Genomic DNA, 14,324 nt, shown 5'->3' on the forward strand with positions numbered 1-14,324 from the left:
TTTGTAAAAAGGTTGGCCCGATTTGCCTTTTGCAATTACAGGATGCACAGTGGTGGGTGAAGTCCTTGCAACGAATCTTTGCCTGAGGATTTTTGTGACATTACATTTTTGAGTAGTTTGGCATGGGATTAGCTCACCATGTCAACAGCTATAAATGATGTGGTACAACAGAACTATGACATATGTTGCCAGTGCAATTTCTCTCCTCTCATATGTTCAAGTTATTTTAAATGTAGTCATAATCATATAATCATATGTATAATCTATTGTCAAACAGGTAGCGCATTGTTTTTACATTAGGATATGGAGTACAGTAATCTGTCTTTGTCATAGCCTGACTGTGATACACACTCACCAACCAACAGTTGGTTGACATACCCAATCTAAATAACTCTATTAAAAAGTATAATTAGACAAGGAAAACTCTAAAGTATCGATTCTGTCGCAGGGGTATTAATCCAGGTTTCATTACTTTTAATATGTTTTGTTTAGCAGTAGAACAGCATCAGATGCATAAATACAAGTGTAGTGGTAGAGTGAGTGCGCTGAAACAAAAATGTGTGAGTGAATAAATGTCTGCCAGGTAAGACTTGAAGAGACACTGGGAGTCATGAGTCAAGGTGTTCCATCGACATTCCTCACTGATGAAATGGCAGTGCTGTAATCTCTTTAGAAGATTACAACATCCATGTTACCTGGCATGTTGTTAACATTGTCTGTCTGCTCCATTTACACAAAGAATAAACTATTTCATGGACTGAAACTCAGCAAATTATAAACTTTCCTCGTGTATTTTATTTCTAAACGTACATAAAACTTACTATAGTGGTACCTCAGTTGACACTGTACACATTTTTTGGGATTAAATTACAAATCCTGTTTCCATATGAGTTGGGAAATTATGTTAGATGTAAATATAAACACAATACAATGATTTGCAAATCATTTTCAACCCATATTCAGTTGAATATGCTACAAAGACAACATATTTGATGTTCAAATCATTAACTTAAGAATTTGATGCCAGCAACACGTGACAAAGAAGTTGGGAAAGATGACAATACATACTGATAAAGTGGATGAATGCTCATCAAACACTTATTTGGAACATCCCACAGGTGCGCAGGCTAATTGGGAACAGGTGGGTGCCATTATCGAGTATAAAAACAGCTTCCCAAAAAATGCTCAGTCTTTCACAACAAAGGATAGGGCGAGGTAAACCCCTTCGTCCACAACTGCGTGAGCAAATAGTCAAACAGTTTAAGAACAACGTTTATCAAAGTGCAATTGCAAGAAATTTAGGGATTTCAACATCTACGGTCCATAATATCATCAAAAGGTTCAGAGAATCTGGAAAAATCCCTCCACGTAAGCGCCATGGCCAGAAACCAACATTGACCGACCGTGACCTTCGATCCCTCAGACGGCACTGTATCAAAAACCGACATCAATCTCTAAAGGATATCACCACATGGGCTCAAGAACACTTCAGAAAACCACTGTTACTAAATACAGTTCGTTGCTACATCTGTAAATGCAAGTTAAAGATCTACTATGCAAAGCGAAAGACATTTATCAACAACATCCAGAAACGCCGCCGGCTTCTCTGGGCCTGAGATCATCTAAGATGGACTGATACAAAGTGGAAAAGTGTTATGTGGTCTGATGAGTCCACATTTCAAATTGTTTTTGGAAATATTCGACACCTTGTCATCCAGACCAAATGGGACGCGAACCATCCAGACTGTTATCAACACAAAGTTCAAAAGCCAGCATCTGTGATGGTATGGGGGTGCATTAGTGTCCAAGGCATGCATAACTTACACATCTCTGAAGGCACCATTAATGCTGAAAGGTACATACAGGTTTTGGACAAACATATGCTGCCATCTAAGCATGTCTTTTTCATGGACGCCCCTGCTTATTTCAGCAAGACAATGCCAAGCCACATTCAGCACGTGTTACTACAAACGTTTAATGAGTGTTGTTAAAAGAAAAGGTGATGTAACACAGTGGTGAACATGCCCTTTCCCGACTACTTTAGCACATGTTGCAGCCATTAAATTCTTAGTTAATTTTTATTTGCAAAAAAGAAATAAAGTTTATGAGTTTGAACATCAAATATCTTGTCTTTGTGGTGCATTCAATTGAATATGGGTTGAAAAGTATTAGCAAATCATTGTATTCCGTTTATATTTACATCTAACACAATTTCCCAACTCATATGGAGACGGGGTTTGTATGTTTTTGCTTTAAATTGTCTGAAAATATTTGGATAATGAGTCAGATTCAGAGAACTCCACACAACTAGTTGGTGTAGCAATAAGACACTGTGAACCCTGTAAAATTATCACTACCTAACATCAGGTAGCGAGCTGGCTTTCAAAATGATCGCTTGCCAGACAGAACTTTGTTTGTCTAACAATGGGTCTGAAGAAAGTAATTGTGAAGCAGAGTGACCAGAAGAAGATTACATCCATTGAAAAAAAAAAAAAAAGCTCAGAAAACAAGACCGTGTGTGCGTGTGTGTGTGTGTGTGTCTGTGTGTGTGTGTGTGTGTGTGTGTGTGTGTGTGTGTGTGTGTGTGTGTGTGGCCGACTTGGCGAAGGAGCACGAGCATACTGTGGCACTTTAAAATTAACACAATACTGAAGCAGGAGTTTTTGATAAAGCCAATGGTAACACCAGCCAAGAGCTTTAAAATTGATAAATGTCTCACATTTGTCCATGAAAATATGGAGAAGCTGTTGATGGTGTATTTGACAAAGAGAAGCGGCTCACAGAAGATCCTATAAAAGTTTGCAAAGTAAATTCTGTACGTTGTTATATAAAACTGCTGTACAGTAGTTGTTTGTAGTATATTCTAGGGATGCCACAATCAAAATGATTGGCCTCTGATCACATTAATGTTTTTTGGCCTCTGATTCAAGCTGATTTCGAGTTCCGATCCGATACTTTAACAATAGATTGTAGAAGGTAAAATATTTTATAGCAAGTAACTAAATTAAACACATTTTTATAAAGCTAATCTGAATAATTCAACAATTTGCTAGCATTTGTAAATCAGATTGTGTACTAAATTTGTGGTCTTGAATATTACATTTTAGACGGTGTGGCTTGGGGGATAGAGCGGCCGTTCCAACAACTTGAGGTTTCCTGGTTCGATCCCCAGCTTCCGTCATCCCAGCCACGTCTGTTGTGTCCTTGAGCAAGACACTTCAACCTTGGTCCTGACGGGTCATGGTTAGGGCCTTGCATAGCAGCGACCGCCATCAATGTGTGAATGTGTGTGAATGAGTGAGTGTGGAAATAGTGTCAAAGCGCTTTGAGCACCCTGAAGGTAGAAAAGCGCGATACAAGTATAACTCATTAACCATTAAGACAAAAAGACAAAAGCAAAAACTACAATTAGCTCCCATTAATATCCTTTGGGTTTTGCCCTCAAAGCCTTTTTGGATGCAACTCCCAGAGTTTGAAAATCAAACAAAACTTTTATTTTGTGATAAGAAGTAGAATATAATTGATGTAATCACTTTAGTGTTGTTTATATACTGATACTATACAAGGTACCGATTTTATTCACATTTGGATCGATCACCCATATTTTACATTTAAACTTTAGCTTGTGTTGTCCTGTTCGGTGTGTGTGTAGCATGCTTAGTCCTTTATTTTCTTCTAATACTACAGTCATGATACTTGGAAGAAACTTATGTTTATTTTCCGCCATGGTAGTGAAAAGGGACGTAACTACAATTTGACAAATACCGAGGTCAAATATTTGTGATCCAAGAGAAGCTTTGAAAGGCTGAAATCATGGGTAATTAATTTTCATCCATCCATCCATCCATTTCTACCGCTTATTACTTTCGGGGTCGCTGGAGCCTATCTCAGCTACAATAATTTCCAGAATAACAAAAGATTGCTTTAAGGTAGATCTATCAGGTGTTCAATTATCTAACATCTTTGACAATTTTTAAGATTTTGTAAAAGTCCAGTTTTTTGTTAATATGCTGAAGTTTAGCATATGAAACAATTTTAACATAATTTAACCGTAAACTGTAAACCTTACTATATTTTAAACTATGAGTGGAGAACAAACCCACAACCTTCTGTTTGGCAAAGGGTTTTTTTTTCATGGGCGCTACAAGAGCTGCTGGAAGTCTCAGTGGGAAATTTGTTAGCATATTCTTATCAGTGACAGAGCACGATGTGGCCAGGGCTATGCTTGGGGTAACATTTAATATGAAGTGCTTTCGCATCCAATACTTTACATTTTAATGTGCTTCTTTGCGGGAATCAACTTATTTTTGTCAATTAAAAAAAATACTGAGGACATGAACTCAGTGTCCTCAATGGTAGCGAGGATTAGTATTCTAGAAGCGGTTTGAATAGACAACGCTTTTCAAATTCGAGCCAGTGTTTAGGCGAAATATGGACCACTCTGGAGTTCATACATCTCCTGCATGTGTGCAACAAGTAATCCAGAAATGTAATTGTGTCTGAGTGTAAATCCCTTTTGAAGGAATCTTTCACATGAGTACAATCTTTAGCCATGGTATCACTGGGACTCATCTGCTATAAAGCTTTGCTTGGCTCGACAGCTTATCAACAGATCACCGATCATTTAAAAAAGGCAAATATTGGCTTCTGTCTGGACATTTCAACATTTTATTTTTTTGTTTTTGATAAAATATTAGTTGTCTAGGACTTAGTTTTTATTATGAAAAAAACATGTTACATGTTAACGTACTGGTGGTTTTGGGGGATTCAGTACGGATTCATTGGACTTCAATTCATTTCAATGAATAATGTTAATTTGATATACTTGTACTAGGTCAAAAACAAATTCAATTAGTCTGTTTTTAACAGTTATAGAGCTTGTCATGCCAACATTTTTTTTTTTAATTCACACTTAATAAAACAGGTGACTCAAGATCTTTTTTCTGTCTCCTTCAACCTTCAATCACTACGTTTCATGCACTAAGTCTTATTTTTCTAATATTTTTTTGTTTTGTTTTGTTTTTTTACACCTATGTGTGGAGTCCAAGTGTCCATGCACTTTCTCTATTGCGACTATTGGTCATACGCTGTGTGCCTCACATACACTTGGGGGGGGGGGCACTTATTTAATTTTAGCGCGTTTAAATTAATTCCTTTTCCGGTTGACCTATGACGTCACACGAGCCGTCTGTGGATCCTTACAACTTATTTTACTCTGTAGATTGGTGGAAGGAGTTTTAAATCCAAAGGAAAAGACGGTTCGTGCCCTGACTGATATCCAAAGAAATGTTGCTATTGTTCTGGACTATATTGCCAGTTGTGCGGAAAGTTAATCGGTTTAAAGTGCACAAATGCAAAGTGAAGAAATTTGTGTACGCTTTATTATTTGCCTTTAAAACTGCTTCATTATCTTTCATCTCATTTTTATTTTGTTCAGGAGTCCGAATTAAGAAAGCATTTTACATTTCCTTCTTAAATGAATCTCTGTTTCTTTTCTTTTACCATCGATGCACTTCAAAATGCTCTGTTCTGTTTAATTTGTGAAGCAAATAAGAAGTACCCTCTTCATGACAACTTTTTTTATTGAATGGTATCTGCTTTCAGCTTATATCCCGTGCGTTGAGACTGGTGCATGAGCGATACCAAGGGTCCTCTCCGGCGCACACACCCACTCGAGAGATTTGGTTTCCATTCACATTATCCAGATATTTTAGTTTGAGTTTTCAAAAACGGAACATGATCAGATTAAGGTGCTTCCATGGGCTGTAGGAGATTTATTTTGAGCTGAACTGTTTGAAAATCAGACTTATTTAATGCATGGACACCTACAGAATGGATCCCAATAAAAGGCATATGTTGTGTTTACTATTTCACATTTTCTTCATAAACTATTCTAATATGCTTGGGCTTTTGCAAGACCTTTGCTCTGAAAAATCCTGCTCACTCTACCAAGTGCAAATATGAAACATGTATTGAGGTTCACCCAATGATGAGGCAATTACACTGTTGATGAAGGGAGGATTTGTATTAAACATTCGTAGTCTGAGTCTCTTATATGAATATGTTGAGTCCATGTTAATAATCTACAAGTAAATAACTAACAACATACAATTTAGTATCAAAGACATGTTTGTTTCTGCGTCAATGTCTGCTTTGATTCGCCATTCCTTACTTGAATGACTTGAATAAAACACACAGTAGACAAAGTCCAAGCAATCATAAGGTGTTGAGGTGAAGGAATTATCCTCAGGAGAGTTTTGCATTCCCCACAGCAAAGGCTTATTGTCTCCTCCTCATGATGAGCAGCAGCTCAACTCACGGCTGACATATACCACAAACAACAGTCAAGTGGCTATTTCCTTCACAAGGAGGCACACAGGAACTATAAGAACTCCAAGTGGAACGCTGACATCCCACCTGCACGTGTAAATTGAATGCTGCCAGTTTACGGTTTGGAAGTAAGGCATTACTGGGGAAAATGTAAAAAAAAAAAATACCCACAAAACTCACAAATGTCACATTTACCTTTTCTGCCGACTGCGAAGTCCCAAAAAAGATGGGGATGAAGGCAAGCCAAACGATGCAAGTGGTGTACATGGTGAAGCCGATAGGTTTGGCCTCATTAAAAGTCTCGGGCACCCCTCTGGTCTTGATGGCGTAAACAGTGCAGGTGACCATCAGGAGCATGCTGTAACCCAACAGACAGATGAGGGACAGGTCGGATATGTCGCACTTCAAGACGCCACGGGCCATAGTAGGATTAGCTGTACGCTGGTCCTCGTAATCAATGATGGCTTGTGATGGGTCAACACCAAACCAGATACACACGCCCAGGAGTTGAACGGAAATCAGACTGAATGTGATAACTAACTGTGAGGCTGGGGATATGAACCGAGGGGTGCTGACCGACATTTTGCCCTGTTCAAAAATCCTGTAGATGCGATTAGTCTTTGTGAGGAGTGCTGCGTAACTGATACTCATACCCAAGCCGAGGAAGATCCTGCGCAGTGAGCAAATAAACACATCGGGGGCAGAGATCATAAGAAATGTTGTGGCGTAGCACAAGAAGATGCCAGTCAGAAGCACGTAGCTCAGTTCTCGGCCTGAGGCCTTAACTATGGGTGTGTCATTGTAGCGCACAAAGGTGACAACAACAAACAGCGTTGCCATGATGCCCAGGACGGCAATGAGGACGGGGATGACCGCCCATGGGGAGCTCCACTCCAGTTTGACAATGGGAATAGGAACACAGCCAGTGTGGTTCTTATTGGGCCGAAGGTCAAAGCGACACATCTTGCAGGTGTACGTGTCAGCCTGGTACTGGTAGCCGTCGCAGTTTTCACAGTGCCAACAACACGGAATTCCTTTGACTGTCTTCTTGCGCTGACCAGCTCGGCAAGGTTGGCTGCATATGGAAGATGGCACTTCTTGACTTTCACCTGGCCACTGCATCTCATCCATCTGGAGGGGTATAAAACAATCTAGTTAATAATTTAGTTGTTTTAGTCATCATTATTTCCAAAGACATGCCCCTGGGGATAGGTTGACTGGCAACACTAAATTGGCCATAGTGTGTGAATGTGAGTGTGAATGTTGTCTGTCTATCTGTGTTGACCCTGCGATGAGGTGGCGACTTGTCCAGGGTGTACCCTGCCTTCCGCCCGATTGCAGCTGAGATAGGCGCCAGCGCCCCCCGCGGCCCCGAAAGGGAATAAGCGGTAGAAAATGGATGGATGGATAGTCATCATTATTCATTTATTAGTTATTGGGAATGGCTGGGATTAAGGAACTACTAAATTGAAGATCCATTTTTATTCAATAGAGGTGTCTAAAACATTTTGTACACTAAAGATACTAAAACCAATACAATGTAGGTCAATAGATGCTATACTATCTGAACACAACATACACATCTCAGCTTTATGTGCTAGGTATCAAAGAAATGTTCTGTAATATTTTATCTAAATATATAAATCATTCTTCTTACGATTATTTAGTACTTTTAGTCCAGCAACTAAAACCATTGTGAAGGCTTCTAAAGGGTAAAAAAGCATACTTTGCAAAAAATGTGTTCAAATGTTTATCATGACAGGATCAAAAGCCGTAATTTTGTTAGCCATTTTGGTTGTTCGGTCCCTTTTTTTAGGGGGTGAAGGGGGTTGAATTTAAGTGCTGTCCATTTCTTTATTTTTTTATTTTTTGTGTAAAGTTCTAATCCAAGACATATTTATTATGCAAATAAAAAACTAACTTCAGGCCACAAATGGCCCCCACGCCGCACTTTGGACACCCTTGACATAGGTGATAGAGATTGATGCTTTGACAAAGACATACTTTTTTCCTTAATTCTGTGTCCACCACTAAATACTATACATCTGTAGGCATTTACTTCTCAAATCAGTACTTGTACTTGACAATGCATGAAGATACTATAGTGTTTTGTGTCCAAATATGTTTTTAAAAAAATGTATGGTATCATAAATTGGAGAACCTGGGACGCTAACTACAATTTACTGAATGCAGGGAAGCTACTGTGACCTAAGGCAAAGGCCTCCTTGCTATGCACTAAAACTATTACTCTTTGGGGGACGACGTGGCGAAGTTGAGAGGTTGGCCGTGCCAACAATCTGAGGGTTACTGGTTCAATCCCCACCTTCTACCATCCTAGTCACGTCCGTTGTGTCCTTGGGCAAGACACTTCACCCTTGCTCCGGATGGGACCTGGTTATCGCATTGCATGGCAGCTCCCGCCATCAGTGTGTGAATGTGTGTGTGAATGGGTGAATGTGGAAATACTGTCAAAGCGCTTTGGGCTCCTTAAAAAGGGGTAGAAAAGCGCTCTACAAGTACAACCAGTTTACCATTTACCTCTTCTCTCAACATCTTAACTTGTCTCATCTTCTATCTATAAAATTAGTGCATTTAATTTAATAAAATTTAAACTGATTGGAGTTTGGAGTGATTAACATGGATGTGAACAATGCTGTTGATGAAGGTTTTTAGATTTCTGAAACAAACCATTAGTTTTACAAAATGTTACAACCAAACCAATCAGAGTTAGCCGTTTAGTATCATGGCCCACTTATTGGCTCAGCCTCAGGCAGCATTATTGTATTGGAATAAAACAGTGAAACCATGACTATGTGGGCGTTATTTCATGTCTAGAGGGCTTTCATAATGTTTAAAACCTATTTACAAACAGTTTTTTTACTGTTTTGCTATAAATATTAGATTTATATGAATATTTCCTACTTTGCAGAAATTAATTGGCGACCGTCAGGCCCGGAAGCAATTATTATTAATAAACAAAGAATTATGTATCGTATAATTATATGTTCACTGTTAGTATTATACATTTTGCTGACCCATGCCAAGGCCAAATTGTTAAAAAAAAATCAGTGATTTGCAACATTATCAAGAGCTAAATTACATATTACATAATAATAGTTTCTTCCTTGACACGTGCCCTCTATAAAGTTTCATGGAAATCAGTTAAAAATATTTGTGGAATTCATGATACTTTCTTGCACTTGCTGAAAATAATAATGAACTACATGGGGAATTGTTTTCTTGTTTTTTTTGAGAAAAGGGAAGTAAAGTACCGCAAAATGAATGTTCCCGATACATGATGTAAACTATTAGATGCCTTATTTGTTGCGAGTTTGCTTGTATTTGCAGGTCATTCTTTTATACGTGTGAAATGTTGCAGGCTATGCTTGGCTTTTAATCAGGGATGAGCATTTCTGGGTTGCACTGGCAATCTTACTGCAACACTGCTTTCTTTAGATTAACAGTATGGTGTAGAGAAAATAGAGAATAAAAGGAACATTTTTAAATTGGTTACAGAACGCGATATTTAAGTGAAATATTGTTTTATGTCTTTTTGTATCGTCATATGGCATTCATTACTTTTATGGGAGATTTCTGCCAAGCGACGCTGTAGACAATAGAAACTCAGTACCTTGATCTCTTCAATAACTTAATAGGATAGCTGTGTTGTGTGCCGGAACAAAACAAGAACACCGGAGGGCTTGAATATAAATTATCTATGAACATAAAACTTAACTTGCCCTTACACTAAGAAAATGTTGCAAAGACACTACAAAACACACTTTGCAATGACTCAATGGGATTTTTCTTTTGCTTGAGTTTATGAACCGCAAAGACAAACAAACAGCAAGATTATTACCTTGACAATTAAAAACGTTCATCATAATAATTAATTCAAGAGGTGAAAAGGCGAACCTACTGCTATGCATCTCATTTCTAGCGTAGTTTTAACTGTGAACTGTGTGGATTTTAAAAGCCTGCAAAAATAAGATCTGATTATAATTCTTCCTGTCACTTTTTTTCCTTGGTGCCTTAGGCCAAAAATAGAGCCAATAAACACATTTCAACATATTTACATCAAACATGATGATGTCGTTACTGTTATCCCTTTTTTCATTTCCTTGTCAGGACAAATTGAATCAAAGTGGAAATGTTCTTTCTGCTATTACAGACGGTCAGAGCCTTTCTGTCAGTAATGTTGTAAGAATATTATCGTAAAGATTTATAGCGAGTTATATTTCAGAGATTCGTACATCCAAGTGGAGCTGGTCGGTCCAGTGGCCAATAATTTTGTACTCTGTGGTGTTATTTTTCATCTGGTATTGGTAGATTTCATAACGACCAGGAGCATCTCCATTCACGTTGAAGACCACCGGCATTCCGGCAATTCCTGCAAATGAAACACAAAAAAAGAATTAGATGTTGAAGTGTGCACCGATTGGTAATGCGGGATCCCGGCAATGTCTCAAACCTAAAAACCCTTGCTGTCGTAATGCCCTGAGATGAAATGAGTCTGCAGAGCTGTTAGAGAGTTAATGATGGGACCAAATAGATGTTGACAGCTCGGCTGGCCTGGTTATTCGAGGATGGTTCACACAGCTGTCTGTTCATGTTCCCATATCGTTTCACACGCCTTCATTCTGGTTATTGCTCTATTGCTTGTTATTCTAAAGGTCGTCCTTAGAGTGCAGACAAACGATAGCACTGATTTTAATTACCACTTTGAGGTCTTCCCATCCCTACTTTTCCTGTTCCTTAGCCAACCGTTTGAACCCTTCACCAGAATCAGAGAATTGGGGTGTGAGAGACCATTCACAGCCTTTCACAGGTTCAGTGATCAGCCTGTGTCTCTTTCTAAAAAGTCCCATTAGAGGCATTATCTGCTATATCTGACAAGGAAAAAAGCCAAAAGGACCCTAGATTAACTTGCAATGTCTGCAATGGTTTGGATCGATGGTAATAACAAATACACTGACTGTAGACCTATTCACAGAGATCTGGTTCTGCAAACACAATACAGTATATACAACACCTCATCCCACTCATTCTCTTATCTAGTCCCATTTTCCTAATCCTGTTCTTCATCACAACATAACTAGATCCCTCCAAGGGCAGATACAGGAATTAAACATTGATCCAGCACAGGGGTGTCAAATTCATTTCAGCTCAGGGGCCTCATGGAGGAAAATCTATTCCCACACTGTGTGGACTGGTGAAATTGGGGCATAGTCATTCCAAAATTAAGACAATTTCAGATAATTTTCTTTTTCTTACTTTGGCAAAATAGAAACAAGCATATTCTGAAAATGTAAAATAGTTGAAAAAATTGGGGCAGTTTTAAAAACACTATGAAGAACACAATGAACTGAAGATGTTTTTCTCAGGGTTTTTAAAAAGCCATTAAACTTTAAGCACTTCCTGTTCAGCTTTCTCCTGTTGGTAGTTTACTATTAAAGATGTGTTTGGAAAAACAACCAAGAATGAGCCATTTTTTAACAAAACTTTATGTTCTTGTCCGTCATGCGGATTGTGAACGATAGGCAAAATTCGCCCAAAAATGCAGTTACCTATTAAAGCTAGTGATAGCCGTTCTCTGGTCTCGCTTCTGCCCAGCCTTGTTTTACGTGAATCAGGATTGGGCCAGTGCTAAAAATGTAGTGGATTCAGTACCCTGCCCTAACGTCTATGTGAGACAAGAACACACATCTATTTCTATTTTCTGTCTTAACTAAGCGTACAACAGCATGGTATTCTTTTACTAAGTGTGTAAATGTAGAGTACAAGTAGATGGCGCTGCTGTTGGCAGGAGCTCTGTGCTCTTGTGTCATCCTTCTGTGTTTCCCTCTTGTTTTCATGTGTTATTATATTTTTTTCCTTTTGGTCCGGGACACCTTGGGACTGTGTGACAAGGGGTGGCACATTCGTGACCTCTGCGGTGCTTTTTTTGTGGACTTCTGGATCTGCCTCCCGGGAGCCTTTTGGCCATGGAGACCAGCTGCTGGGTCTCTGCTACACCGGAGTCAGTTTGGAGAGACTGGAGGAGATGTGGATGAGGGGACAGGGCTGCGGAGCACTGTATTGTACCATATGTCCCGGCAAGAAATCTATGTTCAAAGGACTCCGGTTTATTAGTGATTCCCAGAGCCCAAAAAACGTCTGCGGGCTATAGAGCGTTTTCCATTCGGGCTCAAGCATTCTGGAATGCCCTCCCGGTAACAGTTTGAGATGCTACCTCAGTAGAAGCATTTAAGTCTCATCTTAAAACTCATTTGTATACTATAGCCTCTAAATAGACCCCCTTTTTGGACCAGTTGATCTGCCGTTTCTTTTCTTTTCTTTTTCTCCTCTGCCCCCGTCTCCCTTGTGGAGGGGTTGTGGGGGAGACACAGGTCCGGTGGCCATGGATGAAGTACTGGTTGTCCAGAGTTGGGACCCAGGATGGACCGTTCGCCTGTGTATCGGTTGGGGACATCTCTGCGCTGCTGATCCACGTCCGCTTGGGATGGTTTCCTGCTGGCTCCACTATGGACGGGACTCTTGCTACTATATTGGATCCACTTTGGACTGGACTCTCACCGTTATGTTGGATCCGTTTTGGGTTTTTTTTCACACTTGCATTGTCAGGTCAGACCCGCTCGACATCCATTGCTTTCGGTCATCTGGGGGCGGGGGGGAACTCCCCAAGGTTTCTCATAGTCGTCATTGTCACTGTCACCGACGTCCCACTGGGTGTGAGTTTTTCTTTGTCCTTATGTGGGCTCTGTATCGAGGATTATGTTGTGGTTTGTGCAGCCCTTTATATAAATAAACATTGATTGATTGATTGATTGAATAAAACAGCACAAATGGGAGCCGTGCCTTAATGTCATCATAAGGAATCACCGTACAAAATAAGCTCATAAAATCAAATATCTTCACATTAATTTCTCAAAGTACCTCAGTTATTATCCCACATTTAACTAGGGATCGCTGCTCTCATGTTGGATTTACTATTCAAAGATTGTGCACCGATATGTATGAACTTAATCTTGGTTAGTAGCTTGGTTTCTTATTTCCTTCAGTCAGCGCCAGTCCTTATGGACAATTCCCAGAATTCCTCAAGATCATGTAACGTCCCTGTCTTGTTTTCCTACAGAGCTTTTAAATTACCATTTCATTAGAGCGTATCAAAGCAAAGCAGGATACAGTATTCCAGGAATGTGCAACATTGACTTTTTATTTTATTTGTTATCATACTTAAAGCGTCTTACTGCTTCCAAGACTCCCAGTAACATCATGTCACAAACACAAGAACATATGAAACATATTTATTCCCATAACCAGAATGTGTTCTTGAGCAGGGGTTTCCAACCAGTAGCTTGTTTTAAACAGGCTTTTAAACCGTAATGCTTTTATTTTATTCAATGCCTTGTTGTATCTGTTTTTAAGTTAATGACTGATATTTTCTGTATTTATTGCTTTTTGTATATGCAATTTTTGTTATTGAAAAGTATTAAGAGTTTTTAGAAAAGCGCTTAAATCAAGTAACACTCTGCACACTGACAAAGCATAACCTATTAATACTACAACAATCTACAAGGTTATTATAGCTGGGTTCTCTTTCTTCCCCTCCATTTATCTCTTTTTTTTTTGTATTTGTAGTTATCATTACATTTATGTATTGTTGCATTTGAACAATTGTATTGTTGATAATAGAAGAAAATTGTTGTTAATATTCATTATCAATAGCTCTATTTATATTGGTATATGTATTGCTCCATTTGTAGTGTAATAATGTTCATTGTCATTTTTGTATTATTTATTTCACTAACTGCTTCTTTGCTATCACTTTTACTATCACATATCGTCTTTGCTGATGTTGTTCTATTGATGTTGTTGTTGCTGTTGTTGTTTTTGTCTGCCTGTCTTATCCCACTCTTGTCCTTGCAATATCCCCCTCTGTTTTCCTTTTTTTATCTCTATCCCCTCCTTCTCGGGTCCAGCTGCACAAAATG

General features: G+C 39.0%; 1 protein-coding gene across 3 annotated transcripts in view; it reads right to left on the reverse strand.

Annotated features, from left to right (window-relative positions):
• LOC133554450 (metabotropic glutamate receptor 4-like) overlaps positions 1-14,324 on the reverse strand; it is a 478,293-nt gene that overhangs the window by 11,379 nt on the left and 452,590 nt on the right. For all 3 annotated transcript variants that reach the window (XM_061903242.1, XM_061903243.1, XM_061903244.1), the window contains 2 exons: positions 10,584-10,720; positions 6,526-7,461 (listed from right to left, as the gene is read on the reverse strand). In XM_061903242.1, coding sequence (XP_061759226.1) covers positions 6,526-7,461; positions 10,584-10,720 — 1,073 coding nt within the window. The remainder of the gene's footprint in view (positions 1-6,525; positions 7,462-10,583; positions 10,721-14,324) is intronic.

Source organism: Nerophis ophidion, linkage group LG06 (genome assembly GCF_033978795.1).
Source record: "Nerophis ophidion isolate RoL-2023_Sa linkage group LG06, RoL_Noph_v1.0, whole genome shotgun sequence".
In the NCBI taxonomy this organism is placed as follows: domain Eukaryota; kingdom Metazoa; phylum Chordata; class Actinopteri; order Syngnathiformes; family Syngnathidae; genus Nerophis; species Nerophis ophidion.